General features: G+C 42.8%; 1 protein-coding gene across 2 annotated transcripts in view; it reads left to right on the forward strand.

Annotated features, from left to right (window-relative positions):
• LOC144692360 (nardilysin-like) overlaps nt 1-26,165 on the forward strand; it is a 114,064-nt gene that overhangs the window by 26,976 nt on the left and 60,923 nt on the right. For both annotated transcript variants that reach the window (XM_078561110.1, XM_078561111.1), the window contains 9 exons: nt 9,345-9,465; nt 9,673-9,731; nt 10,773-10,827; nt 10,940-11,044; nt 12,836-12,959; nt 13,727-13,813; nt 13,967-14,086; nt 15,095-15,146; nt 25,396-25,546. In XM_078561110.1, the coding sequence (XP_078417236.1) occupies nt 9,345-9,465; nt 9,673-9,731; nt 10,773-10,827; nt 10,940-11,044; nt 12,836-12,959; nt 13,727-13,813; nt 13,967-14,086; nt 15,095-15,146; nt 25,396-25,546 (874 nt within the window). The remainder of the gene's footprint in view (nt 1-9,344; nt 9,466-9,672; nt 9,732-10,772; nt 10,828-10,939; nt 11,045-12,835; nt 12,960-13,726; nt 13,814-13,966; nt 14,087-15,094; nt 15,147-25,395; nt 25,547-26,165) is intronic.

Consider the following 26,165-nt stretch of genomic DNA (forward strand, 5'->3'; position numbering starts at 1 on the left):
CCCAAAGAAACCTCTGAAGAGGAATCTGGAGGCACCCTCCTTGAAGTCCAGTCACAGCGCTCACCCACACCCTCCACCAGCACAGATACACACACCTTGGTGGGACCTAGCTTTACAGTAGCCTGGGGATCACAATCTGATGAGCACATCATACTGTCTGATCCATAGCAGTTGCCAGCGGGGACTTCCCAGGTGTCTGGCACTCAGAGGACTGCTGGAGGCCAGAAATTTGCTGAGCCCGAGTCAGATGATGAGTCTGGACTTGGTCATGTCACAGTTGCTGGAGCTGCAAAAGGCAAGCTCGGGAACATCACCAAGGGATGTCCGCTGCACTCCTCAGATTGCAAAGCACGTTGGAAGAGTCTGTCTGCCTTCATGCCGAGGAGATAGTGCCAGCATGCCAATGAGCCGACCTCAACACTGGTAGGATGGCGGCCATCGTGGAGACCTTGGTCCAGGATGTTGCTCCTGCACTGTTGCGCAGGCTTAACTTCATCGCTGACGCCATAGTTGGCCTCCAGTGTGTACGTGAGAGGGGTGTGGGGCAGCTCGATCTCACTCCAGCTATCCCCCTTCTCCTCAAGTAGTCAGCCAGAGTCCCTTGAGCACCCATATGGAGGAAGATCACCAAGTGCACCCCCTAGGGCCACCCATCCAGATGACTCCATGAGTGTCCAGCCTATCCGAATCCCCTCTTCCTGTGACCTCTGCAACTCCAGCTTCACAGGCCGAGAAGGGTGCCACTGCTACACAGCAGAACCCCGAAAGCAGGCTGGGGCCTTCCAGGTTTTGGCCCTCCAGAGGATGCCTGCTCAAATGTGAAACCTTTCTGCATAAGATCAAGATAGGTGTCTCAGTCCAAGGCCTCTTCCCTATGCTTTGTGCGGCCTTCAGACCAAAGTGATGGTCCGGCCTCACATACCCTGGACACATTACAGATGCCTGCACCTCGATGGTGGTTGTCATTGCTACCAGAATGTTGTGGGCAGGCATCACAGAGTACTGTTATTCTCTGTTGTGTGCTCTCAGCAGCTTTAAAGTGGGACTGGCCCCCACCTCTTCAGCACTGTGCTCCTGAAGGGGTCCGGTGCTGAAGGCGGACAAAGGAACAGATGCTTTTAAAGTTTCATGGTTGCGTCTCAATGACATGACCCTGATCACAGAACACAAGTGAGCTGCCCTCGGCCAGATAGGAGTCAGACATTCTCAGAGGCTATGTGAAGATCGATGGTGTGACCTCACTCCATGTCGTCATCATCATCATCCTCCTGCAATCGAGCAACTATTAGGACCTCCACTGCATCTCCATGACAGGAGCATTATCACAGAGGGTATGTGCGCTGCCATAAGCCAGACTGGAGTCAAATGTTCATGGATGCAATGTGAGGATTTATGGCGTCTCCTCACTGCATGTTGTCATCATACTCCACAAATCTAGCAGCTATGAGGGCCTCCTGAGCTGGCCTACCTAGTCTGACCTGTGCGAGGGCTTCATCCCCGTCATTGTTGCCTTTGAGGACCTCCTCACCCTCATCCCCGTTGGCATCCTCCTCATCAGAGGAGACCTCCAGCTCTTCCGTCTCCTCAGCTAGCTCCTCTCCCTGTTGCCAGGTTGTAAAGGGCGCAGCAGACGACGACGATGCATGACACACTCTGTGGACTATATTGCAGGGCTTCACCAGACAGGTCCAGGCACCGGAACCTCATTTTTAGCATCCCGATGGTCTTCTCCACCAAGATGCGAGTTGCAGCATGAGCCTTGTTATACCGTCGCTCTGCTGCAGTCTGAGGCCGCTGCACAGGTGTCATCAGCCGTGTCCTCTGTGGGTAGCCCTCCCTGAGGAGCCATCCCTGCAGCCTCTGTGGACCCTGGAAAACTTCAAGGATCTGTGACCGACTGAGAATGTAGGAGTCATGCACACTCCCTGGAAACCGTGTGCAGACCTGCTGGATGCGTTTGTGGTGATCGCATACCTGTTACACATTCAGCGAATGGAATCCCTTGTGGTTGACATAGTTGACCGCATGTTGCGATGGAGATCAGAGAGCCACCTGAGTGCAGTCGATAGCACTCTGCACCTGTGGGAAACCTGAGATCTGGGCAAATCTGGATGCTCTTGCATCCTGGCTGTCGTGGTCGCGGGCGGAATGCACAAAGTTGTGTGCCCTCGTGAAGATGGCATCTGTGACTTTATGGTTGAGGCTTGTGATGTCCCACAAATGTCACCTGTGGAGCCCTGAAAAGAACCACTGGCGTAGAAATTGAGCACCGCGGTCACTTTCTCAGCCACTGGCAGTGGATGCCCTCCATGCACCCGTGGGGCCAAATCCTGCAATAACTGGCAGATGTGACCGACCAGTGCCCTCGACATGCATAGTCTTCAGCAACACCAGTTCTCGGACATCTGCAGGAATGAAAGGCGGCATCTGTAGACCCAGGATCTAGCTAGGCACTGACCAGCGATGGTTCCCTGTGGCTGTTCGGCGGTGTGTGCGGGAGCCCCAGCTGCCCCTTCTTCCAGAGGATGCTGCTCCTCCCTCTGCACAGCAGGTGCCTCAGTTGCTCTTTTCTCCGTCATCTTCACACTCTGTAAGCCATGAGGCATGCAGCTAGGTTACCAGACTCCATGATCCTGATGTTGTACTCCTGCAGGATGAAACGCAGACACACGTGGGTTAGCATAGGTGTATTAAGAACCTGTTTTGGTTAAGCCTGAAGACCCCTTAATGCATCCTGGATAGTGCTGGCCACCACTTGGATTAGTATGCTGCATGTCTGCCTGAAACCCTACCCACCTCCGCCGTACTCCACCTGACCGATTTAGCAGCAGCTTTGCCCATTGGACAGCATGCTGTGCATTCCACTAAAATGCTCATTAGTTTGCAGCCTGTGCCCAAGGGGTGAACAGCTCTGGAGCACCTGGTGGCATTTTGATGCCTCTGCGTTGCTTGAGTAGGCAGAGAAGCTAGAGGCCCAACTCCAATCATATCAGTGTGGCTGCATCTGAACTGTCTCAGCTGCAGCGAAATGGTCACTTTAGGGAAACCTTGTATGATGTGTGGCCACCCACCCGCGCCCCCACTCTGCCCGTGCATGTGTGTTGCCTTCAACTGCAGGGCAGCCCTTAACCCCCCCACCCCGCCCCCCCAACATTGCTCTATACTTGCCTCTGAGCTCCCCTCAAAGTGTAGCCCGCCAAGTGGATGCCTTTTATATGCTGTTGTAAAACACATGGGCGGACGATCTAGCGGAGTGGATGATTCCGCCAGGCTGGCCTTGTAATGATATGCATAATAACCAATGGTGGGCTGAGCAGACGATCGCAAACTGGTTTCATGATGTTGTGAAAACTGATTTTTGGACTTCTTGCCATTTCGTCCACTCATGCCACCGAACACACCCAACGTCAGCGGGCACGGAAAATCCCGGCCATAGTCTTCTCTGCTATAGCTTATTGTCGATCATTTATATCCGTCTTTTAATTTGGTTTTTTCTCACAGTAACTTGCATTAAGCACTAAAACAGTGTTAATTTTAAATATTTACTGCCCCAAGCTTCCACGTAATGGAGGCAAAAAGCCGCACCTCCTCCCCATCTGAACTGAAACCAAATTCCAACTTTTACACTCTCTTACAATGCACTCCATTTACTGTTTAGTTTTATACATTTTTTTGAACCACGTCCAAGTCACAAGTACCGCCTTCTTCACAGTCCACATGAAGAAGTCCATTCTAGGGCAAACATGCCAAGCATGCTAGCGCTAATCAAACAAAGATGGTTTCGCTGGCTTGGGCATGTGCACAGGATGGATGATGGTCGTATCTCCAGGATATGCCACTTGGAGAGGTAGTTTGTTCCGAGAGACCAGGGTACCATTTTTCCACTTCAAAGATGCTGTCAAAAGAGCATGAAAGCCCGTAACGTCAATCACTACAAGTAGGGAAACTCTAAATGACAATTGATGCAAATGGTGATACCAGGGCGCCAGGGAGAGAAATTTTGGTTCCTGGTGTGCTTCTCCCTTTTCTGGGCCCCTTACCCACCATTTTGGCCCCCCCCCCCACCCGACTTTCAATCCTTTCTCTCACATCCTTCTGGTGTTCAGAAGTGTGAACCACAGTCATAGTGGGATCGAACTATTTTATATAGGTTTAGTGGAACTTCCTGGCTTTTGTATTCTATGCTTCTATTTAGAAAGCCCATCAAAAGCTTACATTTCAGCGTGATATGCTTTACAATCACTGCTTTATTAGATTATTAAACACAACTTGGTCGTTCATATTATGTAACCAACTCTGCTTCTTTGAACATGGCCCTATGCCGTATCAGGGCAGCAACATCCAAAAGACTTGAACCTCAAAGCACTGCAAAAAACAATCCCACATACATATGAGAATACCTTGAACTAACAGTAACATATTCTATTGGTGCATGACTCCTGGTTTCACTTACAATTTAAAAATGCCAAAAACTTCCAGTAAATTAGCCCCAACCAATTCACCCGCAATAATGTGCTATTTCTATCCACAAAAGTGGGCTTTGTTAACAGTAAAATTACACTTTGCATGGAGTGATAAATATTTTCTCATTTTAAATTGAAACTAACCACACTTGCAGATGCCCAGCATGGAACATATAATAGGAGAGCAAAGTACTGCAGATGTTGGAAATCTGAAATATAAACAGAAAATGCTGGTAATACTCAGCAAACCAGGCAGCATCTTTGGAGAGAGAAACAGTCAATGCTTCAGGTCAATGACCTGCACTAGTTCTGACAAAGGGTCACTGACCTCTTTCTGCACAGCTGCCACCAGACATGTTGAGCATTTCCGACAGTTCCCATTTTTATTGGAGCAAAAATAACCCCTTTTGCCAGCTCTTTTAAAAAAACAATCGGACTTCTTGTGAGCCTTTCATTTCCCTTTAACGAGAATGTCAAAGCAACACATTGATAATTTTAAAAAGATGAGTAATTAATACAAATGACCATTAAAAAGTGCCAAGCACCTGAGTTAACTAATAAAACCTTTTGTGCCTTTTCGCTTTAGAAGCAGAGCTGGAGAGAGATGAGGCCCCAAGTCCCAGGGAAAGTGGGAGGGGACCAGGGTCAAGCTAAGGAATCGGGTGTAACTAACACTGACCTTAAATTCGCTACTGGTGGCACACACTCTGAGCTGGTCTCGGCAAATTCATACGAATTTAGGGGTCGAAAGCTGCTTGTCTTTCAGCCTGGGTTTTCCTCATCACCTGGCCTGATGTGTGGTTGGGTTTTTGGGGAGTGGGGGAGGAAGAGAAGGTTGGGGAAGCGGGTGCGCGCGCGTGTGTGTGTACACACGTGTACCTGGCTCGCTCGCAGTCCCCAGGATCTCTCACTCATTTGCACGCACGCGCATGCACACACACACACCCCCCTCGTCCTTACTCACTCTCTTACATGCACACGGTCGCTCATGCACCCTCAAGCTTCCCTACCTAACTCTGCTTCCTCATCCTTCTTCATATCCTGGTGAACCTAAAAAGCCCCTTTTCTATGACTTTGATATCCTTTCTATTTGAGAGTTCTCAAATGCTCTCCGTCTTGCCCTTCGCCCCACTCTCCCTGCGCTCTCTCTTGCTCACTCACATGCTCCCTCTGTCTTGTGCTTTCCTTGGCTCATTTCCTTGCAGCTCATACTCCTACTGGGAAAGCCTGCTGCTCATGCCGTGGTCATTGGCTACTTTTCTTTGTATGTGAAAAAACCTTGCACATCATCTCTGCTCTGGTGGGTAATATACTGGGGTTCCCAATCTCCTGGAATGACCCAGAGTTTCCCAGAATCAGGGGGTTCCTCCCCGTGTACTCTCTCCAATGGCCCAGAAGATCAGCGATATGTTTCTTGCCAAACTGCATCCCAAATCTGCACTCCTACCCACTGTCTGATGGCATCCCATGACCATCGCTGCATGGAGTTGAAACCATGTGGAGTACATGGGTAGGAGAACCAGGAATTTAGGGCAAGGAGAGGGGGGTGCACTGCCACTGGTGCATCTGTCGGGTAGATCTCCATGGAGGGAGCCAGTTAGGATGTCGGTCCAAGAGCTCTGTATAAACAGAAGAATGGGAAGACTGGGCAGTATTTACCACCTAGAGGAGCAGGGGATAAGAAGACCTGGAGGCAGTCAGCAGCACTCAGAAGAGTTGGTAAAAAGAGGACCTGGAAACAGTAACCACCAGCCAGAAGAGCAACCCAATCCAGTCCAGTCTGTGGCTCTAGAGTGGAGCAGCCATGTTCTGAGAGAAATCAAAGTGTAACATCACAGGAAAACAAATAAATGATTGGTTGGTGAATATTTTGATCATTTATCTTTAAAACCCATGTAATTTATTAGTAATTGTAACATTTTAATTAGTTGTAGTGAAGTATACTAGCAGTAGTAAAGGTTATTGGGGATAGCAGTGTTTAGCTATTATAAATTACTTAAGAATAAATTAACACACAATAAAAATGGCAGGGCAGGTCATGTGTTGTGATTGCAGGATGTCTCACATTCTTGGACACGGGGTGATCCGGGGCAAACACGCCAGCTGTAAGTGTCTGTGGCATGAGGATCTTTGACTCAGAGTCATTGAGCTAGAAGCTGAGCTGCAAACACTATGATGCATCAGGGGAGGGAAAAGTTACCTGGACGTTCTGTACTAGGAGGCAGTAACATCCCTTAGGATAGGGTCTTCTGTTTTGGTCAGTGGTCAGGGACAGGAGGGTGTGACTGTGAGTGAGGCAGGTAAAGGGGCCCAGAAAGTAGAAGTGGAGGAGCCTCAGCCTTTGCAATTGTCCAACAGGTTTGAAGTTCTTGCAACCTGTATGGATGAAAGTGGTGGCTGCAGGGTGGTTGAGCAAACTGACTATGGCACCATGGTACAGGAAGCCAGTCGAGGGAGTGGGAGTTAATAGGAATGTAGTGGTAGTTGGAGACAATATAGTCAGGGGGTAGACACCATTCTCTACAGCCGAGAGCAGGATTCCAGATGGCTGTGTTGCCTGCCCAATGCCAGGATTCAGGAAATCTGCTCTGGGCTTGGGAGGAACTTGTATTGGTAGGGGGAGGCCCACGAAGGTACCAACAACATAAGTAGAACTAGGAAAGAAGTTCTGCTGAGGGAGCATATGCAGCTAGGGGCTGAATTAAAAAGCAGAACCTCAAAGTAATCTCTGTATTACCATAGGACGAGGGAGTGGGCAAAAAATTGGCAGATGGAGTGTAGTGTGGGAAAATGTGAACTTGCCCATTTTGACAGGAAGAATAGAAAAGCAGCATATTATTTAAATGGAGAGAGATTGCAAAACTCTGAGGTACAGAGGGATCTGGGTGCCCTGGTACATCAGGAAAAGTTAGCATGCAAGTACAGAAAGTGATTAGGAAGGCAAATGAAATGTTGATGCTTATTGCACGGGGAATGGAATATAAAAGGGATGTTTTGCTGCAGTTGTACAGGGCATTGGTGAGGCCACATCTAGATTACTGTGTACAGTTTTGGTCTCCTTATTTAAGAAAGGATATAAATGCGTTAGAAGCAGTTCAGAGAAGGTTTGCCTGACTGATACCTGGGATAGGGGGTTTATCTTATGAGGAAAGGTTGGACAGGCTGGGCTTGTATCCATTGGAGTTTAGAAGATTGAGAGGGGATCTTTTGAAACATATAAGATCCTGAAGGGACATGACAGGGTGGATGCTGAAAGTATGTTTCCGCTTGTGTGAGAGACTATAACTAGGGGACACCGTTTAAAAATAAGTGGTCTCCTATTTAAGATGGAGATGAGAAGAAATTTTTTCATGAGTGTCATGAATCTTTGGAACTCTCTTCCTCAGAGAGTGGTGCAGGTAGGGTCAATTAATATTTTTAAAGTAGAGTTAGATAGATTCTTGATTAACAAGGGAGCCAAAGGTTACTGGGGGCAGGCAGATTGTGGAGTTGAAGCCATAATCAGATCAGCTGTGATCTCATTGAATGACGGAGCAGGCTTGAAGGGCTGAATGGCCTACTCCTGCTCTTAATTCGTATGTTTGTATGTTTCGGGAACAATGGTGGCCACGTTACAGAATTGGGATGTTCAATACTGCCTGTGGATATGGCTGTCTCCCACCTGTGCAGTGGATCAGTGCTGCCAATAGCAAAAGCTGCGAGTTGAGCCCATCCCTGCCCCCAAGGGCATGCAGCACTCACTCACTATCTCTGGGGTGTGAGACAGCCACTTGAGACAGAGGAGGTACTGTTCAAGACTGCATCCCCCCCTCCCCCAGAAGGCATGAATCCTGGTGATTAACACCATCTGCACCTCTCCCAGACCCTGGGTGGCATCACTTGTGGGCAGGGATTTGCCACTGTGATGACATGTGGTTTCAGAAGCTCCAAAGCATTCGCCAGCTCTGCAAGAAAGGTGTCAGCAGAGATCATCCTGCACCACTGGCAAGGGACAATTCATGTGCGGCACTTGTGGCAGACTTTGCCTTTCCACAATTGGCTTGTTCAGAGATCAAAAGAAGTGCAGCAAATGATCTCATTTGACCTCACCAAAGTTCTGAAGCTGCACTCCCATCATCTCCTGCAGTTGAAAGGATACCAGTTATCCTCTTCACAGTAATTAGCCCCTATTCAGGCAATCCCTTGCATGACATGCAGTTTCTTTTAAAGTTTTAAGTTAAATTCAAGATGTGAAATTAAATTTCATTTTGATATGTACTCGCCCACTGCTCACCAGAGAAGTCCACTCTCAGCTATACTCTGCTAATGTTAGCACTCCATTTATTATGACTCTGTGCATCAACAGATACTGTTTACTTTTCTACATCTTGTTGAGTCACTTAACTGAGCAAATGGCGCAGTTGATATTTATTTGAAAATTGTGTGACTTCCTTGAGCATTATGGACAACCAATAAAGAAATTTGCAACATTTGTATTGAGCTTGTGACAATATTCTAACAGTAATTAGTTTTTTAAAAAACAATTGACTAGTGACTGAATTAAAGAAACCTCTACAAAACTAAAACAAAGTAGAACTGCATTTTTGTCTCTGTTAAACTGGTATAAAGGCCAGAGAAAGATGCAGGAGGTATTATGATTCCATTTTGTCATTTAATTATTAATTTTGCTGCTTCCATTTTCCAGCAATTAGGCCTAATGGGAACAAATTGAAACCCAAGATTTCCCAGACCTCCGTTCATAGTGTATTGTGTCCTGTGAGCTGGTTCACACAGAGCACCTCTGGCATACATATTTGCCTCATTGTGTACTAAGTTTCCTTCATGAAAATGTCTTGTTACATATTTATTTATTCACACAAGTAAAGTAAATATTTTTTCCAGATGCTTAGCTCTTGCCTTATTCGGAGGAAATGGTGAAACTGGATTTGAACAAAATTCAACATATTCTGTGTTTAACATTTCCATTACATTAACTGATGGTGGCTATCAGCAGTTCTATGAGGTAAAGTCAATCACTAGTGATTTTTTATTCATCTATATTCATTTTCAGTAATGCTCCCAGAATGTTTTATTCTTTGACCTACGAAATACTAATTACTAGTAAATTACTGAAATTCAAAACAAATTATTCTTCTTGCTTATTTATGGGCAGTAAGTGCCAATCAAAAATGTTCACTGCATAACGACTATTGTTTTGTTTTTAATATAGGTTGCACATATTGTGTTTCAGTATATGAAAATGCTACAAAAGCTTGGCCCTCAGGAAAGGTAATTTTTTTTATTTGTATGCTGTTTATATATTTGGTCATAAAATATACACAGAAAACCTTACTTGCCATTGTGATTTACTCAGATATGTAAACTGCTAGTGAAATTGAAAAAAGTGTACTGTATGTGAGTTTCCGCTAACCTTTTGCCACCTTCCTTTATACCATTTACTCAGGCTGGGGTATCATTCACAATTGCTGGCAACCCTCTGATACCTACCCCAGTGGACCCTTCATATAACAGTCTTGGTGACTAGCATTGGTGGGATACTCAATCATGGAGGAGGGGAAGGGAATCACGAGATGGTTACAAATGAGGAATCCCACTCGCACATCTTACTTCACCCATCCAAAAGGAACGGTTGTCTTTCCCGACCACACCTTCCCCCCCCCCCCCCCCCCCCCCCCCCCCCCCCCTAATCCAACCACACCACATCAGAATGTAGCTGTTCTTAAGAAATTTCAGCGTTTTTTGTTTCTACTAGCCTACTCAGAAATCTGAAGAGCAATGGTCACTTTTTTTTTTGAAGGAAGAGCTACTTGCAATGGAACCTAGATTTGACATTTGTTAGTTTGACCATATTATATTCGTGGTTTAGACGTAAAATTCTAGATTTATACTTTCTATGTATTGTATACACATGAGGTTCATTCTTGGTTGCTTTTCAATGGAAAATAGCCAGAATTCCTCATAATTCAAGCTTCTGATGTTGGGCATTATATTCAAGCCCAATTTTGTACTCATTGGAAATCCACACGTGTGCTTTTCAGCAGAGGGTAGCAATTAAGAATGAAAGTGATGACGGTTTTATCTTTTCCCTGGTCTAGTGGCACTATGACCATATGTAGTTATCTAATTCAGCCTCACACAGAAGATTGAGCCTTGAACTTCCCGGTCAATATTGTTTTGTATCATATTAGGAACTGCTATATCTACTAAGCCATTAGGGCTGCTTTATTTTCTGTTCTAAGGAGTAATTAATAAATACGTTTACATATAATGGTATAATTTAACACATTTATTTACATAATTTTCCCCTAGAATTTATAGAGAGATTCAGAAGATTGAAGACAATGAATTCCATTACCAGGAACAGGTATACACTGTTCTACTTCCCTTCCTTCACCAGTTCTATAATTTTCTACCAATTGATTAGCAAGGTATTAAAACAGAGCTATGATCCTGACCTTCTGATATTCTTTCCTTAGACCGATCCCATTGATTTTGTAGAAAATGTTTGTGAAAATATGCAGCTTTTCAAAAAGGAAGACTTCCTTACTGGAGACCAGTTACTGTTTGAGTACAAACCAGAGGTAAATTATATGGAGTTAATTGTTACCTCTATATAATAAAAAATGCACTGAAATTTGCTTACATTTGGGAGAATTTGCCTTCATTAGATTTGTGTCATAAAGTCTCAATATTATTTGTTTGTGTGATTCAAGCATATCTTAAATGTGCTGCTGGAAAGCATGCCTTGAATTCAACGCTGTTGTGCTATGAGGTGAGGCAATTGTTCCACCCTCCCAAGCAGCAGTAGTGTCAGTAACTTTGGAAATGTTTTCAGATGAATTCCATGTACATATAGAGCAATGATTCCTAAAACCTTTTGCTTAAAGGACCCCTTTTCAAATGAATTAGTAATCACAGACCTGCCATCTAAATTATAGTACTCATAATAAAGTTCTGCATGTAAAGGTTGTTTAATAATAATTTTAAGAAAAAAGATGTTTACTTACAGATATCAGTGAGATTGGGTGTGCCTGCTTCTCACTGCAGAGTCTATCTGTCCTTAATGTGGTGATTGACAGTGACACCATTCTCCACTTGCCAACGTTAGGGAAGAGCTTATGTTTTGCCACCCTTTCTTTGATTTTAGGTATGTAGTACCTAAATATTCAAAAACCTCCCTTCTCTTGAACAAGGCTGAACTCTCCTGGTGTCCACCACCAGCCTTCATAACTCCGGGTCTGCCTAGCAATCTTTGTGCCATTCTCAGCACCCCTCCATGCACCTTCCCCTCTTAGGTGAGATAACCAGCCAATCTGTGTTGCACATGTGTCAGCTGCTTGCTGCTCCCACCTCTTGGCTCACAAATTACCGCCTGTGAGGCTGGCCCTGATCGATAAGAGCTTTCAGATTATTTTGCAGACTCCCTGGAAAGTCTATTTATAGAGATGCTGTTCTTGAGATTGGAGAAGTTTCAGATTTGTTCTGAAAGAATTCTACCTGAAAACTAACTTTTTCTTGAGAACAAGAGCTAGCTTCAAACAAAGTGTTCCTCTGGCTTATTCATCTCCTATCTGTTGACAAACAACTTAAGCAAAAGTCCTCACTTTATAGAGGTGGCATGATTTTGCTTTGCAATCAATTACTTAGATTGTTACAACTTCATGCGCTACACGTCATGTAGCATCTCAATTATCATTATTTGGAGCTTGTACGTGAGAACCCATTTGGAGCGCCTGACCTAGTAATTCAGCAATTTTACTGCTCTTGATTGTTCTGGGGTTAGTGGCTGGTTGATGTGAAGCGAAAGAGAGAGAGACTGGGGTATTTGCACTGAAAACATTTCATTGAACCTTTCTTTCACCTCCTGGTGATACAGAAGTAGCTGGTCTTTGCTTGGTGTTTACCCACAGCTATACAGCCAAGATTGGAAACTGTGTGGATTTGGAGGCATCAGACCTCTTGTGTTTGATTTTGTGACACAGTATGTTGGTGCTCCAGAGTGCTGATTGCTATTCTAAACCTTTCAAACATTTTTAAATTTGAATGTATTTGTGAATTTTGTTATGGAATAATGCTTAGTGGTATTTATACACAAGTTACAATGGCGGTGGTTTTCTAATTGAAGAGTTAGCTGAAGGTATGGAACACATGTCAATTATTTTGTGATAGTTTTACAATAAGTTGTTGAATGCTGGAAGAAAGGAATTGAAGTATCTTATACCTCTCGGGAACATCCCAGATACTTCAGTTAATTACTTAAAAATGCTATAATGTTTCTATGTAGATGAAATCTCTCTTTAAATATAAAGTAGGTTTTCTCTTTTTGACAGTTCAGTGAAAGAGCATTTAGATTTGTTCATTTTTGTTTACAGGTGATTGCTGCTGCTTCTTCGCTCCTCACTCCACAAAAGGCAAATTTGATTCTCCTTTCACCCAATAATGAAGGGAAGTGTACGCTAAAAGAGCGGTGGTTTAGGACTTCATATGATGTTGAAGGTAAAGTGGCCAGTGAAAGGGGTAACTTTACAGCAAGTGTTGAACTGTGTCTGAGCAAAGAGTCAATGATTTTAAGAGGGTATAGAAATAAAGGAAATGGACAAGCTTCTTACTGTATATGGAGTTGGAGACATTGGATTTGAACAAATGTAGGCTGGAGATGCGAAGGTGTTAGAACAAAATGTTTCGAATGTGGTTTTACAATACAGATTTTAGTGAGATTTTTCATAAGATCAAAAGATAATTTTCGATGAGGAAGACCATTCAATTGAAGTCTTGCACTGAAGCATCCAATTGTTCAAGGCTTCTTTTTTGTAAATTTGTATAGAGTATTGCATGTAGATCTTTATGCCCTAAAGATGGTCCCAGAACTAACTTGGTATCCATGAAATGTGATAACGTGCAGAACTTCATGTTGCCTGGCGGTTTGTTTATATGCTTGACTTGAGACTATATATTTTCTCACCAGTTTACCAAATTACTGACAGAATTACTTTACCTTCGTGAATGAGAACATTTGTGTAACTGAGCAAATTTAAAGAATCAAATGTATATGTGCCCATTTTGTTTCGAAATAACCTTAATGGACTTCATTGCATGTGGCTTAAAGTCTGCTACTTGTGCATAATTTCTTTTTTCCATTTCCCCATGGATGAGTGTTAGTATCCTGTCTATTCTGTCTCATTTAAGAACCAAAATACATCACAATGGGTTTCCTCTGGAGCTTATTTATTCACAGGATATTTTCATATTTCTGTTGCTGATAGACGTTGACAAATATTGGGCTGACACATGGGCAAGTGACTTTCAATTGAACCCTGCTCTTCATCTGCCAGAAGAAAACAAGTATATAGGTGAGTCGTGTATTAAAGTTTGTTTTACAGCTAACTAAAAATCACAAAATAAAACCTCAAGAAAAACATTGAGCAAGAGAAAGTTGGTAAGAGAAATTTAATTTGTTCATTTATTGTCAACAATAAAATTAATGGCTCCCTTTTTTTCCCCAGCAACTGATTTTACACTGAAGAGCTCGGATTGTACTGATACCACATATCCTGTGAAAGTTTTAGATAACAAAAATGGTCGCCTATGGTACAAAAAAGATACTAAGTTTCAAATTCCTAAAGGTAGGTTACTTGATATTCTTTTCTCTACTTGATTTACTGCAAATGAAAGGGGCAGCAGCAATTCATTCACTTGTACAGTTCTAAGGGTGCTGATTGCCATGCTGTAACACGAACAAGTGACCATTACTGATTTGAAACATCACAATAAGTGCCAGTAGGCTATTTCACTTGAAAGCTTCACAGCCAAGTGTCTGAAATCCACGTTTGTGCTCTAGTGACTGTTTTCTGAATCAGAAGCAGAGGTGCCAGTTAATTTTCACTTCCTTAACTAACATGTTGAGGTCAATTGTAGTCTCTTACTGCTGCAAACCTACTAGCATAGCCTGAGACTGAACCTAGAAGATAATTGGTTTTAAGATTCAACTATTCATTAAAGGAACTCACTGAAACAGTGAGGGATTAAGATTCTTTGTCAGAGGTACTGGAAATCAGATAATTTAAGTCACTTTTGGTCTATTTATTCCTCTCCAATTATAGGGCAGATTATCATTTTAAATTCCTATTCTGTTGAGGGAGCAACTTCCTTTCCCCTCTCATTTCTGTTTCTTTTTCTCTTTGACCTCTAGTTCTCTAATGTCATACAGCATTCCTTCCTGAGCAGGTGTTATGGTTTTGGGTTGTTTCACTATTTTCAATGGTTTGATGGCAGTTTTGATGGGCACATTTCTTGCATTCTAATGTCTGTGTTCTTTCTGCCTCTGCAGAGCACTTGTCACCAAGGATTATCCTACTTGGAATATTGTTACCATGTGAAATGCAGTGTTGCAAAATCAATTGCTATATATTTGATTTTTAAAATTTATTTTGGTAAATGTGTAATCCCCGTGGGAAACATTATGCCACAAAGGGGAAGCACATAATTGTTTATATTTAAATAATCTAGGATAATGTTTAGTGTTTCACAGTATACATTTTTAGTTTTTTATATCTGGGGTATAAGTAAATATTTTCAGCAAATTAGGTACAATGTTACTTTTTATAATGTTCATAGAAATTTTTGCTTTACAGGTTACATTCGATTCCACTTGATATCGCCTTACATTCATAAATCTCCAGAAAAGTAAGCATTTGTATAAGAACTTGTATAATTATATAACCAGAGAAATTATAAATGTATCACAGATTAGGTCAATTGAAGCTTAGAATTACTGCATTTTTAAGTAAACTAAAGTGGGGTGATCAGGTGAAAGATTTAAAAATCAAGAGAAATGTTGAGGTAATGGAGCAGTGTTGTGATTTGAGTAACACAAGTAGAGTGGGACAGGAAGGGACAGAGAGTTTAATGCTAACAGTGATTTGCTAACAGCAAATTAAGTGCATGCATAGAATAGTAGTAAAAAAATATAATTAAAGACTCATTATTTGAATGTACAAAGCATTTGTATTAAGATAGATGAACTAGGAATACAGGACTTCGGAGCAGGAGTAGGCCATTCAGGCTTTTGAGCGTGCTCTTACATTCAGTAAAATCTTGGTTGATCTGGCTATGGTCTCAATTCCACTTTCCTCTCTCTCCTCCATAGCCCTGGACTCCCTTTTCTGTCAAAAATCTGTCTAACTCTACCTTGAATAAATTCAATGATCCAGCCTTCACTGCTCTCTGGGAAAGAGTTCCACATACTAATGACCCTCTGAGAGAAAACATTTTCTCCTCATCTCAGTCTTAAAAGGGAGACCTCTTATTCTTAAGATGTGGCCCCTACTTCTAATTCCCCCACAAGTGGAAATATCCTCAGGATAGATACCCTATCAGGTCCCCTCAGAATCTTATATGTTTCAGTGAGATCACCTCCCATTCTTCTTAACTCCAATGGGTATAGGCCCAACCTGTTCAACCTTTCTTCATCCCAGGAATGAACCTTTCATCCCATGAATGAGTTGATTGAACCTTCCCTGTATTACTAGTAGCACAGTTAGATTTTTTTAAAATAAGGAGATTTGTTCTCCAGATATAGTCTCACCAATGCCCTGTATAACTCATGACAGTGATAAATGGTTTTGATCTAATTGCCATTACATGGTCAGGATTTTCACTCCCAGATGGAGATGAGCATGGAGGTGGGTGGGCATGAAAATTAGCACCCGTCAGCCATCTTCATGGCCTTTCTGATCACTGGTGATTTTTCTCAGGGGGAAGGTAGGACCCAGCAACCTGCCTAATCCAGATAATAGGCAAATTGACCTTGTTAGCAGGCTTGTTGTCAGCACATCAAGGGCTAGTTTTGTATTATTGGAGCAGAAGCAGTCCTAGTGGAAGGAGGCATTAACACAGCAGAGAGCCACTCTCTGTGCCATTCAATTAGATGGGCCCATAAAAGGGTGCATGGCTGAGAGAGACACTCATTCATTTAGTGAGCGCAGTCAGGGGAGCAAACAGTCATGAGGATCATGGATTATGGGGAAATGTGGGGGTCGGGGGGTGGAAAAGGTGGAATCTGTAAACTTTCAGAGTGCAGCTGATTGCAAGCAAGGCAGCAGTTGGACATGGGATTAAAGGTACTCGAAGATAGGGATGAGTCATGATGAGGATCACCATTCTCCAAAACAAATGCAAAGCTCTGATCATGAGGAGAGGAATGAGAGGCAGAAAGGCAAGGGGGGCTATACCCTCAGCATTGAATATATCACCAAAGAAGAAGCTACCTAGACATTTCAGAATCAGTGCTGCAGGAGACTACCTATCTAGGCAGAAGGTCACTGAGATTTGTGTCCTCGTTGAGGAAGACTTCAGACTCTCAGCACTGCTTGCCATGTCCTGGCAGTAGCTCTGAAACTCTGTGGCCTTGAACTTCTTTGTCTCTAGCTCATTCTAAGGATCTGCAGTGATCCTTTGGTGTCTCACAAGCAGCAGCATACCATTGCTTTTGCAAGCCACTGATGTCCTATTTGAGAGAACTGGGCAGTTAATACAATTTCAGGCATATAGGGCCTCGCAGGCACAAAAGGCAGCGGGATTTGCCTCCATTGCTGGATTCCCGCAGGTGTAGGGCATCATCGTTTTCACCCATGTGGCCATCAAGGTGTCAAGTAAGAGGCCAATGAGATTCATCAGCAAGAAGGACTTGCACTCCTTCAACATTCAACTGGTCTGTGACCACAACTAGAGCTTTATGTATTTGTGCACTCAGTATCATGGCAGCTGCAATGCTACCTTTACCCTCTGGCAGTCCAGGGTGTCGCAGCTCTTAATGCCATCATCCAAACTTTGTGAATGGATTCTAGGGGACAAGGGGTATCCCTTTAAAGAATTGTTTTCCCACCCCTGTATGTGACCCTGAAACGGAGTGTCAGAGGTGCTACAACTGAAGCCATCTAATTGCAAGGATCACAACCAAGGAGGTTGTTGGACTTCTGAAGATCTAGTTCTGGTGCCTGGACCATTGGGTGGTGCCTGTGAGACCTTAGAGAGTCTTGCGCATTGTGGTAATCTGCTGCGCTCTCCTTAACATGGCCCTTGGAGTGTTAGGCACTAGGTTGACACAACTTATCAGGTGAAAAGATGGGAGGAAGAGACGGCTGAGGGGTGAAAAATGCAGAGCAGAGATGTGCCCACACAGAACAGGGAAGTAGCCCAGGCCAGCCAAGCATCTAAGCCCTCATAAGGATGGTAAGGATGACATGAATGCTAGGGGATATCTGATCTGTTCCAGGCACATTTCATGTGAGTGCTTCTCATCCAGCAGGACTGCATGCTCAAGAAATCACTTTGATCTGCCTATGAAAACACTTCCATTGAAGACACAATTTTGAATAGGTCCACTCTTAATGCCTATGCATGGTGCATATCTGTCTAACAGTCTCACTATCAAAGACTGTATTTTGTGCATGTCGGCACATTGTTCCTTCACCCAATTTCCTTTTGAAAACCATGATTGAATCTGCCTCCACCACCCTTTCAGACAATGCTTTTCAGATGCTAATCACTCATTGCATAAAAATAGTTTTTCCTCGTGTCGCCTTTGGTTCTTTTGTCAGTTTAAATCTATGTTCTCTGGTTCTAGACCCTTCTGCCAACGCAACAGGTTTTTCTCTATCTGCTTTGTGTAGACCCTTTGATTTTTTTAACACCTCCATTAAATCTTCTCTGCTCTAAGGAGAACAACTCCAGCTTCTCCAGTCTAGTCGTGTAACTAAAGTCGATCATCCCTGGAACCATTCTTATAAATCTTCACATCCTTCTCAAAGTGCAAAGTCCAGAATTGAACACAATACTCTACTTGAAGCCAAGAAGTGGCTTCCATTTGCTTTTTAATCACTTTCTCAACCAGTTCTGTCACCTTCAATGATTTGTGCACATATACCCTCAGGTCTTTCTGTTCCTGTACCCTAATGCTTTTAAGAACAAAGCATAAGGGTATGGCAGCTTTGCAGGGCAGCTATTTAGGTAATGATACCCAGAGTGTGACAGGTAGGGACAGAGTGTACAAACATTAAAAGTATACAGCAAATAGGGTCAAAGGGGGAAAAAATGGTAAAAATGCAAAATTAATGGCTCTTTACTTAAATGCATGTAGTATTTGGAACAAAATAAATGAATTAACGGCACAGAGGTTAATGGGTATGATCTTATAGCCATTACGGAGACGTGGTTACAAGGAGATCAGAGCTGGGAACTAAATATTCAGGGGTATATGGCTTTTTGAAAGGACAGGCAGGAAGTAAAGGGTGGAGGGGTAGATTTCTTAGTACAGGATGGAATAAGTACGATAGCAAGAAATGATCTTGGATCGGAAGATGTAGAATCTATAAGGGTGAAGGTAAGAAATAACAAGGGGAAGAAGACACTGGTGGGAGTAGTCTATAGGCCCTTTAACAGTAGCTATATTATACAGTAGACAGACAAATCAGGAGATGATGAGGGTATGTAAAAAATCATGGTGACTTTATAATCTTCATGTAGATTGGGAAAATCAGATTGGTAGAGGAAGCCACCGGCAAGATTTCATAGTGTATTCGGGACCGTTTCCTAGAACAATATGTTGTGGACCCAAGCAGGGATCAAGCTATCTTGGATCTGGTAATGTGTAATGAGGCAGGTTTAATAAATGATCTCAGAGTAAAAAAAACCCCTAGGAAACAGTGACCATATCATGGTAAAATTTAGCATTCAGTTTGAGCGTGAGAAACTTTTTAAAATTCATCCACAGAATGTGGGCTTCGCTGGCTGGGCCAGCATTTATTGCTCATCCCTAGTTGCCCTTGAGAAGGTGGTGGTGAGCTGCCTTCTTGAGCTGCTGCAGTCCATGGGTCGAAAACAACTATGTTAAACTTAAATAAGGGTAATTACAAAGGAATGAAGGCAGAGTTGGCTGGACTGGACTGGGAAAGGAGTTGAGCAGAAAGGACAGTTGATGAATAATGGCAGATGTTTAAGAAAATAGTTCATGACTCACAACAAAGATGTATCCCAGTGAGGAAGAAGGATACTAGGAAGGGGGTAAACCAACCATGGTTAACCAGGGAAGTTAAGGATAGTATCAAATTGAAAGAAAAAACATACAATGTGGCAAAGATTAGTGGTAAGCCAGAGGATTGGGAAAGTTTTAAAAACCAACAAAAGATGATTAAACAAACAATAAAGAAGGAGAAAAATTCCGAACTCCGTTGTCGGTCTGAAATATCGCCCAGGGTCCAGGCTCGGTGGGAAACTCAGTTGCAGGCTCAGAGTCTAAGCCCTGGCCTCTGTGAAATGGCTAGCCAAAAAAAGGGAATTGGTCGTTGGCTGAGACACTAAGTGCTGGCCTCTTGAAATGGTTAACCAAGAGGACTTGGCTGCTGGCTGAGAGAGCAGTCAACGATGGTGATATAATGGTGAGTATAGCTGCCTTCCAAGTAGTTGACCTGGGTTCGATTCCGGTCTATTGCAGGTTGCTGGCTTTTAAACCCCTCAAATCAGGAACCCCAGCTCGGAGCTGAATTTGATGTATTTAGCAGGGAGGTTATGTTTGAACTATATAAAATGCTGGTTAGGCCACAGCTAGAGTGTTATGTACAGTTCTGGAATCCGCATTATAGGAAGTATGTCATTGTGCTAGACAGAGTGCAGAGGAGATTTACCAGGATGTTGCCTGGGCTGGAGAGTTATAGTTATGAGGAGAGATTGGATAGACTGGGGTTATTTTCCCTGGAGCAGAGGAGATTGAGGGGGGATATGATTGAGGTGTATAAAATTGAGGGGCATGGATAGGGTAGACAGGAAGGAACTTTTCCCCTTGGTGGAGGGATCAATAACTGGGGGCATAGATTTAAGATAAGGGGCTGGAGGTTTATAGGGGATGTGAGGAAGATTTTTTTCACCCAGAAGGTGTTGGGAATCGGAAAATCACTACCTGAAAGGGTGGTAGAGGCAGATACCCTCATAATATTTAAGTATTTGGATATGCACTTGCAATGCCATGGCATACGAGGCTATGGGCCTAGTGCTAGAAAATGGGATTAGAATAGTTAGGTACTTGTTTGACCTGCGCAGACTCGATGGGTCTTTTTCTGTGCTGTAGACCTCTAGAAAATAAACTTTGAGGGTAAACTCACAAAAGTACTATAAAAACGGACAGTAAGAACTTCTTTAAATATATAAAAAGGAAGAGAGAGGTCAAAGTGAACATAGGCCCCTTAAGAGAATGAGGCTGGGGAAATGGCAGAGGAGTTGAATAAATGCTTTGCCTCAGTCTTCATGGTAGAAGACAAAAGCATTCCAAAAATACTAAATAATCAAGTGGCAAAAGGCAGGGAGGAAATAACTACAATAAGAATCACTATAGAAAAAGTATTAGGGAAACTAATGGGGCTAAGGGCCGCTAATTCCCCTGGACCTGATGAGTTGCATCCTAGGATATTGAAGGAAGCAGTTACAGAGATAGTGGATGTACTGGTAGTAATCTTCCAAGAATCCTTAGATTCTGGAAAAGTCCCAGAAGATTGGAAAACTGCCAATGTAACACCTTTATTCAAAAAGGGAGGGAGACAAAGAACAAGTAACTATAGGCCAATAAGCTTAACATCTGTCATTGGGAAATTGTTAGTCTATTGTAAAGGATGTAATAGAGCATTTAGAAATGCATAATATAATCAAGCAGAGTCAGCATGGCTTCATGAAGGGGAAATGATGCCTGACAAATTGATTAGAACTCGTTGAGGTAACAAGCAGGATAGATAAATATATACAAATATATTTGTATTTCAAAAAGGCATTTGATAAGGTGCCACACATAAGGCTATTTAACAAGATAAGAGCCCATGATGTTGGGGGTAGTATATTAGCATGGATAGAGGACTGGCTAACTAAAAGACAGAGTTTGGATACAGGGGGCATTTTCAGGATGGCCACAGGGATCAGTGTTGGGGCCACAATTACTTACAATATATATTAATGACTTGGATGATGGAAATGAATGCACTATTGCCAAGTTTGCGGATGACATAAAATAGGTGGGAAGGCAAGTGGTGAGGATAACAGCGTCTACAGAGGGATATAGACAGGTTAATGAGTGGGCAAAAATGTGGCATATGGAATATAATATGGGAAAATGTGAGGTTATGCACTTTGGCAGGAAGACTAGAGGAACTAAACATTTTTTTAAATGGAAAAAGACTGCAGAAAGCTACAGCACAGAGATTTGGGGGTCCTCGTGCATGAATGCCAAATAGCTAGCATACAAGTTCAGCAGGTAATCGGTAAGGCAAATGGAATGTTGGCCTTTATTTCAGAGGGAATGGAATATAAAAATAGGGAAGTCTTGCTAAAACAATACAAGGCACCAGTTAGACCGCACCAAGAATACTGTGAACAGTTTTGGTCCCCTTATCTAAGGAAAGATATACTGGCATTGGAGGCAGTCCAGAGAAGGTTCGCTAGGTTGATCCCAGGTATGGAAGGATTTTCTTAAGAGGAGAGGTTGAGTAGGTTGGACCTGTACTCATTGGAGTTTAGGAGAATGAGAGGTGACCTTATTGAAACATATAAGATTCTTAGGGGGCTTGACAAGATAGATGCTGAGAGGTTGTTTCCCCTTGTGGGAAAGTTGAGGACCAGAGGGCATAATCTCAGAGTAAGGGGTTGCCAATTTAAGACAGAGATGAGGAGGAATTTCTTCTGAGGATGATTAATCTGTGGAATTCTTTACCGCAGAGAGCTGTAGAGGCTGGGTTGTTAAGTATATTCAAAGCTGGGATAGACAGATTTTTAATCAGTAACGGAATCAAGGGCTATGGGGAAAAGGCAGGAAAGTGCAGTTGAGGATTCAGATCAGCTATGATCTCATTGAATGGTGGAGCAGACTCGATGGGCCGAATGGCCTACTTCTGCTCTTATGTCTTATAAGGAAACAGGTATTTACTTAACAGATATTTGTGAGCTGGATATGCCTGTTTCTCTCACACAGCAGAGTTTGTTTATCCTGTGTGTAACGTTTACCGCTTCCAGATTGCACCAAGCCTGGCACAATAATACTTTCATGTTGTTTTGTGGATCCCCTGTAAAGTGTCTATGGAACCTAGTTTGAGGAATGTTGCACTAGATGATGTGGGTATAATTTGGCTACGGTGCACAGGGATAATTCAGTCCCCTATCTAAAGGCATGCATTTTGTTTCTTATTTTTATACAGTCCTTTGATTTTGTATTACTTTTAGTTAATTAGTAAAGCTTAACAGCAAAATAGGGAGTAGAATTGGACTGAGTTTTTCTGTAGTACATGCTGGGGAGCTGAGAAATGCAAAAAAAACTGTGGCACAACAGGCCCATTGCCCAGGCAAGGCGTGATTACAGCGTAATAAGGAACTTATTGACCTGGATTATCCGATGTCCAGAGAAGCAAACTCTGGACATAGATTAGTGTTGCGCGTTGGGATCCTGCAAAAGTCCCGTTGCACCCACATGCACTGAAATTGCCCGGGGAGTTTAAACTTCCAATGGGCAAATCAGCTCTGCCCCGGACCCTCCGTGAATGACTCTGACACTGAGCTCAGTATCAGAGACTTGGGTCAGATATGTGGGACTTATCTGAATTTTACCCAGAAAATGTTATGTTGGTTAATACCTGATGACTAGCCACCGTAACTGAACTGATCACCACAATCACCCCTTCCCCGATCTGACCAGACTTTCATCCACCACCACCCCATCTGACCTGATCTGATTTTTCTCCCACCACGGCCCTGACCTATCTCCCACCACTACCATCACTCCCTCTGACCTCTTCTGACTACCTGCCCGACCCAACTACTTGTACCCATCCTGCCCACCAGCTCACTCACCCACACATTAAAAAACTTTAGGCCTTTAAAAACTCATCTGAATATGGCAGCTAATGTCATAAAAAGGGGGCATGTCCTCTTTGCCTGTCTTCTCCTGTGCTCGTTGGCCTTCCAATGTCGGGGATGTCGGCACTGGCCCGTTGCTGTTACAGCCGGAATCGCAAGTCCCAGCTGAAATAACGCAATGTGATCTCGGTGCAGAACCTTCGCGGGCAGTGGAAATGTGCACAGCCTTGACGCTGACTGGAAGATTTGGGCCATATGAACGTATGAAATAGGAAAATGAATAGAACATTCAGCTGATCGAGCCTGCTTTGCCATTTGATAAGATCATGGCTGATCTGATTAAGGCCTCTTTCTGGTCTACCCCCGTACCCTCCAAGAATCTATCTAACTCAGCCTTAAAAATATTCAATGACCCAGCCTCTTCTGCTCCCTGAGGACGAGAATTCCACAGACTGACGAACCTTTTGAGGGAAAATAAATTTTCCTCATCTTCATCTTAAATGGGAGACCTCTTATTTTTAAACTGTGTCTGTGGTTCTAGTCTCTCCCATAAGGGGCAACATCCTTTCAGCATTCACTCTGTCAAGTCCCCTCAGCATCTTGTATGTTTCAATAAGATTACCTTTCATTCTTCTAAGCTCCAATGGATACAGGACCAACTTATCTAACCTTTCCTCATAAGACAATCCCTTCGTTACAGGAAGCAGCTAAATAAACCTCCTGCTTTGAATGCAATTATACCCTTTCTTAAATAAGGACCCCAAAACTGAACTTCCAGGTGTGGTCTCACCAACACCCTGTACAACTTTCACAAAACTTCCCTATTTTTACATTCCATTCCCCTTGCAATAAACAACAACATTCCATTTGTCCTCCTAATCACTTGCTGTACCTGCATACCAACTTTTTCTGATTCGTGTACAAGAACACTCAGATCCCTCTGTACGCAGAGTTCTGCAATCTCTCTCCATTTAAATAATATGCTGCATATTCTATGTCCTCTCGACAACTTCTCCTACCTATCTTTGTGTCATCAACAAACTTAGCAACCATACTGGTCCTTTCATCCAAGTCATTGGTCTAGATTGTAAATAGTTGGGACCCCAGCACTGATCCCTGTGATACTCCATTGGTTACTTCTTGCCAATCTGAAAATGACCCATTTACTCCTACACTCTATTTCCTGTTAGCTAACCAATCTTTTACACAAAAACTGATAATTCTGAAGAAGGGTCATACGGACTTGAAACGTTAACTCAGTTTCTCTCTCCACTTATGCTGCTAGACCTGCTGAGTTTTTCCAGCATTTTCTGTTTTCATTTCAGATTTCCAGCATCCGCAGTATTTTGCTTTTAACCAGCCTTTTATCCTTGCTTATGTGCTACCTCCTACACCATTAGCTCTTATTTTGTGTAGTAACCTTTGATGTGGCGCCTTGTCAAATGCCTCTTGGGAAATCCAAGTACACCACATCTACAGGTTTCCCTTTATCCACATTTCCATGGGCCATTATATATAACCTAGCAGAACTAATGTTAATTTCAAAGAAGAAAAGGTTGAAAGGCATTCATAATGCAGACTATTTAACTTATATTGAGAACAGAGCTAAAGGATTAGCTCAAGTTTTTTTTTAAAAAAACGTGGAAATATATTGCTGTTCTTTCACTGTTGCTGGGTCAAAATCCTGGAACTCCCTCTCTAACACCACTATTGATATACCTCCACCACAGGGACTACAGCGTTTCAGGAAGGCAGCTCACCACCAACTTCAAGGGCAATTAGGGATGGGCAATAAATCCTGGCCTAGCCAGCAATACCCAAATCCCTTAAATGAATAAAAAAAAAAGCAGATTCTTTGAGGCCTGCAGCAGAAGTGAATTTCATGGACTAAAGCAGCTGTTTCTTCTGTTTTCATCCTTATGTTCTTGCACTATTAGTCCATGAGGTCTATTTGAAACAGCTATGAGTAATAGCAGCTCTAGTAACATTTTTAGTGTTACAGAGGGTTTCGATGTTGCATTCAGTAATATGTAACCTTTTTTGCCCCTAGCTTGGTGCTGTTTGACTTATTCGTCAATATTGTGGCTCACAACTTAGCTGAACCTGCTTATGAGGCCGATGTTGCTCAATTAGAGTACAAATTAGTGGCTGAAGAGCATGGGCTAGTCGTCAAAGTGAAAGGATTTAACCACAAACTTGGGGTAAGTAGGTGTCGATTTGAATTCTATTATACTACTTGTGTGTATACTTCAGTATATATTTAAGTATAGGACTGATGCAGAGTGAATGCCCCCTTTAATGTACCTCAGCATAACCTTTGAGCACTCCTTACAGCAGAATTGAGATTTTTTACAATTTCTAATGCCCAATTATCCTTTGGCCTTACTAAAAAGATTTATTTTCAATGAGAAGCTAGAGTGCTGGGTCAGTGATCTAGTGAGGACACTATTTTTCCTTAGTTCTGTTGAAGAGTCACACGGACTCGAAACGTTAACTGTATTCCTCTCCGCAGATGCTGTCAGACCTGCTGAGTTTTTCCAGGTATTTTTATTTTTGTTTTTGCTATGCACTTCCTATAGCTTTAACTTCTTTTCAATAATGTGTTGCCCAAAACTGCACAGTATTCCAGCTATGACTTAACCAATGTTTTCTATAAATCTGACATGATTTCTTTATGTGCCCCTTTTATAACATCTAAAATGCTACTAACATTTTTAGAACTCTTTCTGTACTTTTCCTTTCAGGAAATTATGTATTTGAACCCTCTATTCATTCGCACCCCACAATGTCTTCTGCTGAGTATATATTCACATTCACTAT

This window comes from Cetorhinus maximus, chromosome 17, assembly GCF_964194155.1.
Source record: "Cetorhinus maximus chromosome 17, sCetMax3.hap1.1, whole genome shotgun sequence".
NCBI lineage: Eukaryota > Metazoa > Chordata > Chondrichthyes > Lamniformes > Cetorhinidae > Cetorhinus > Cetorhinus maximus.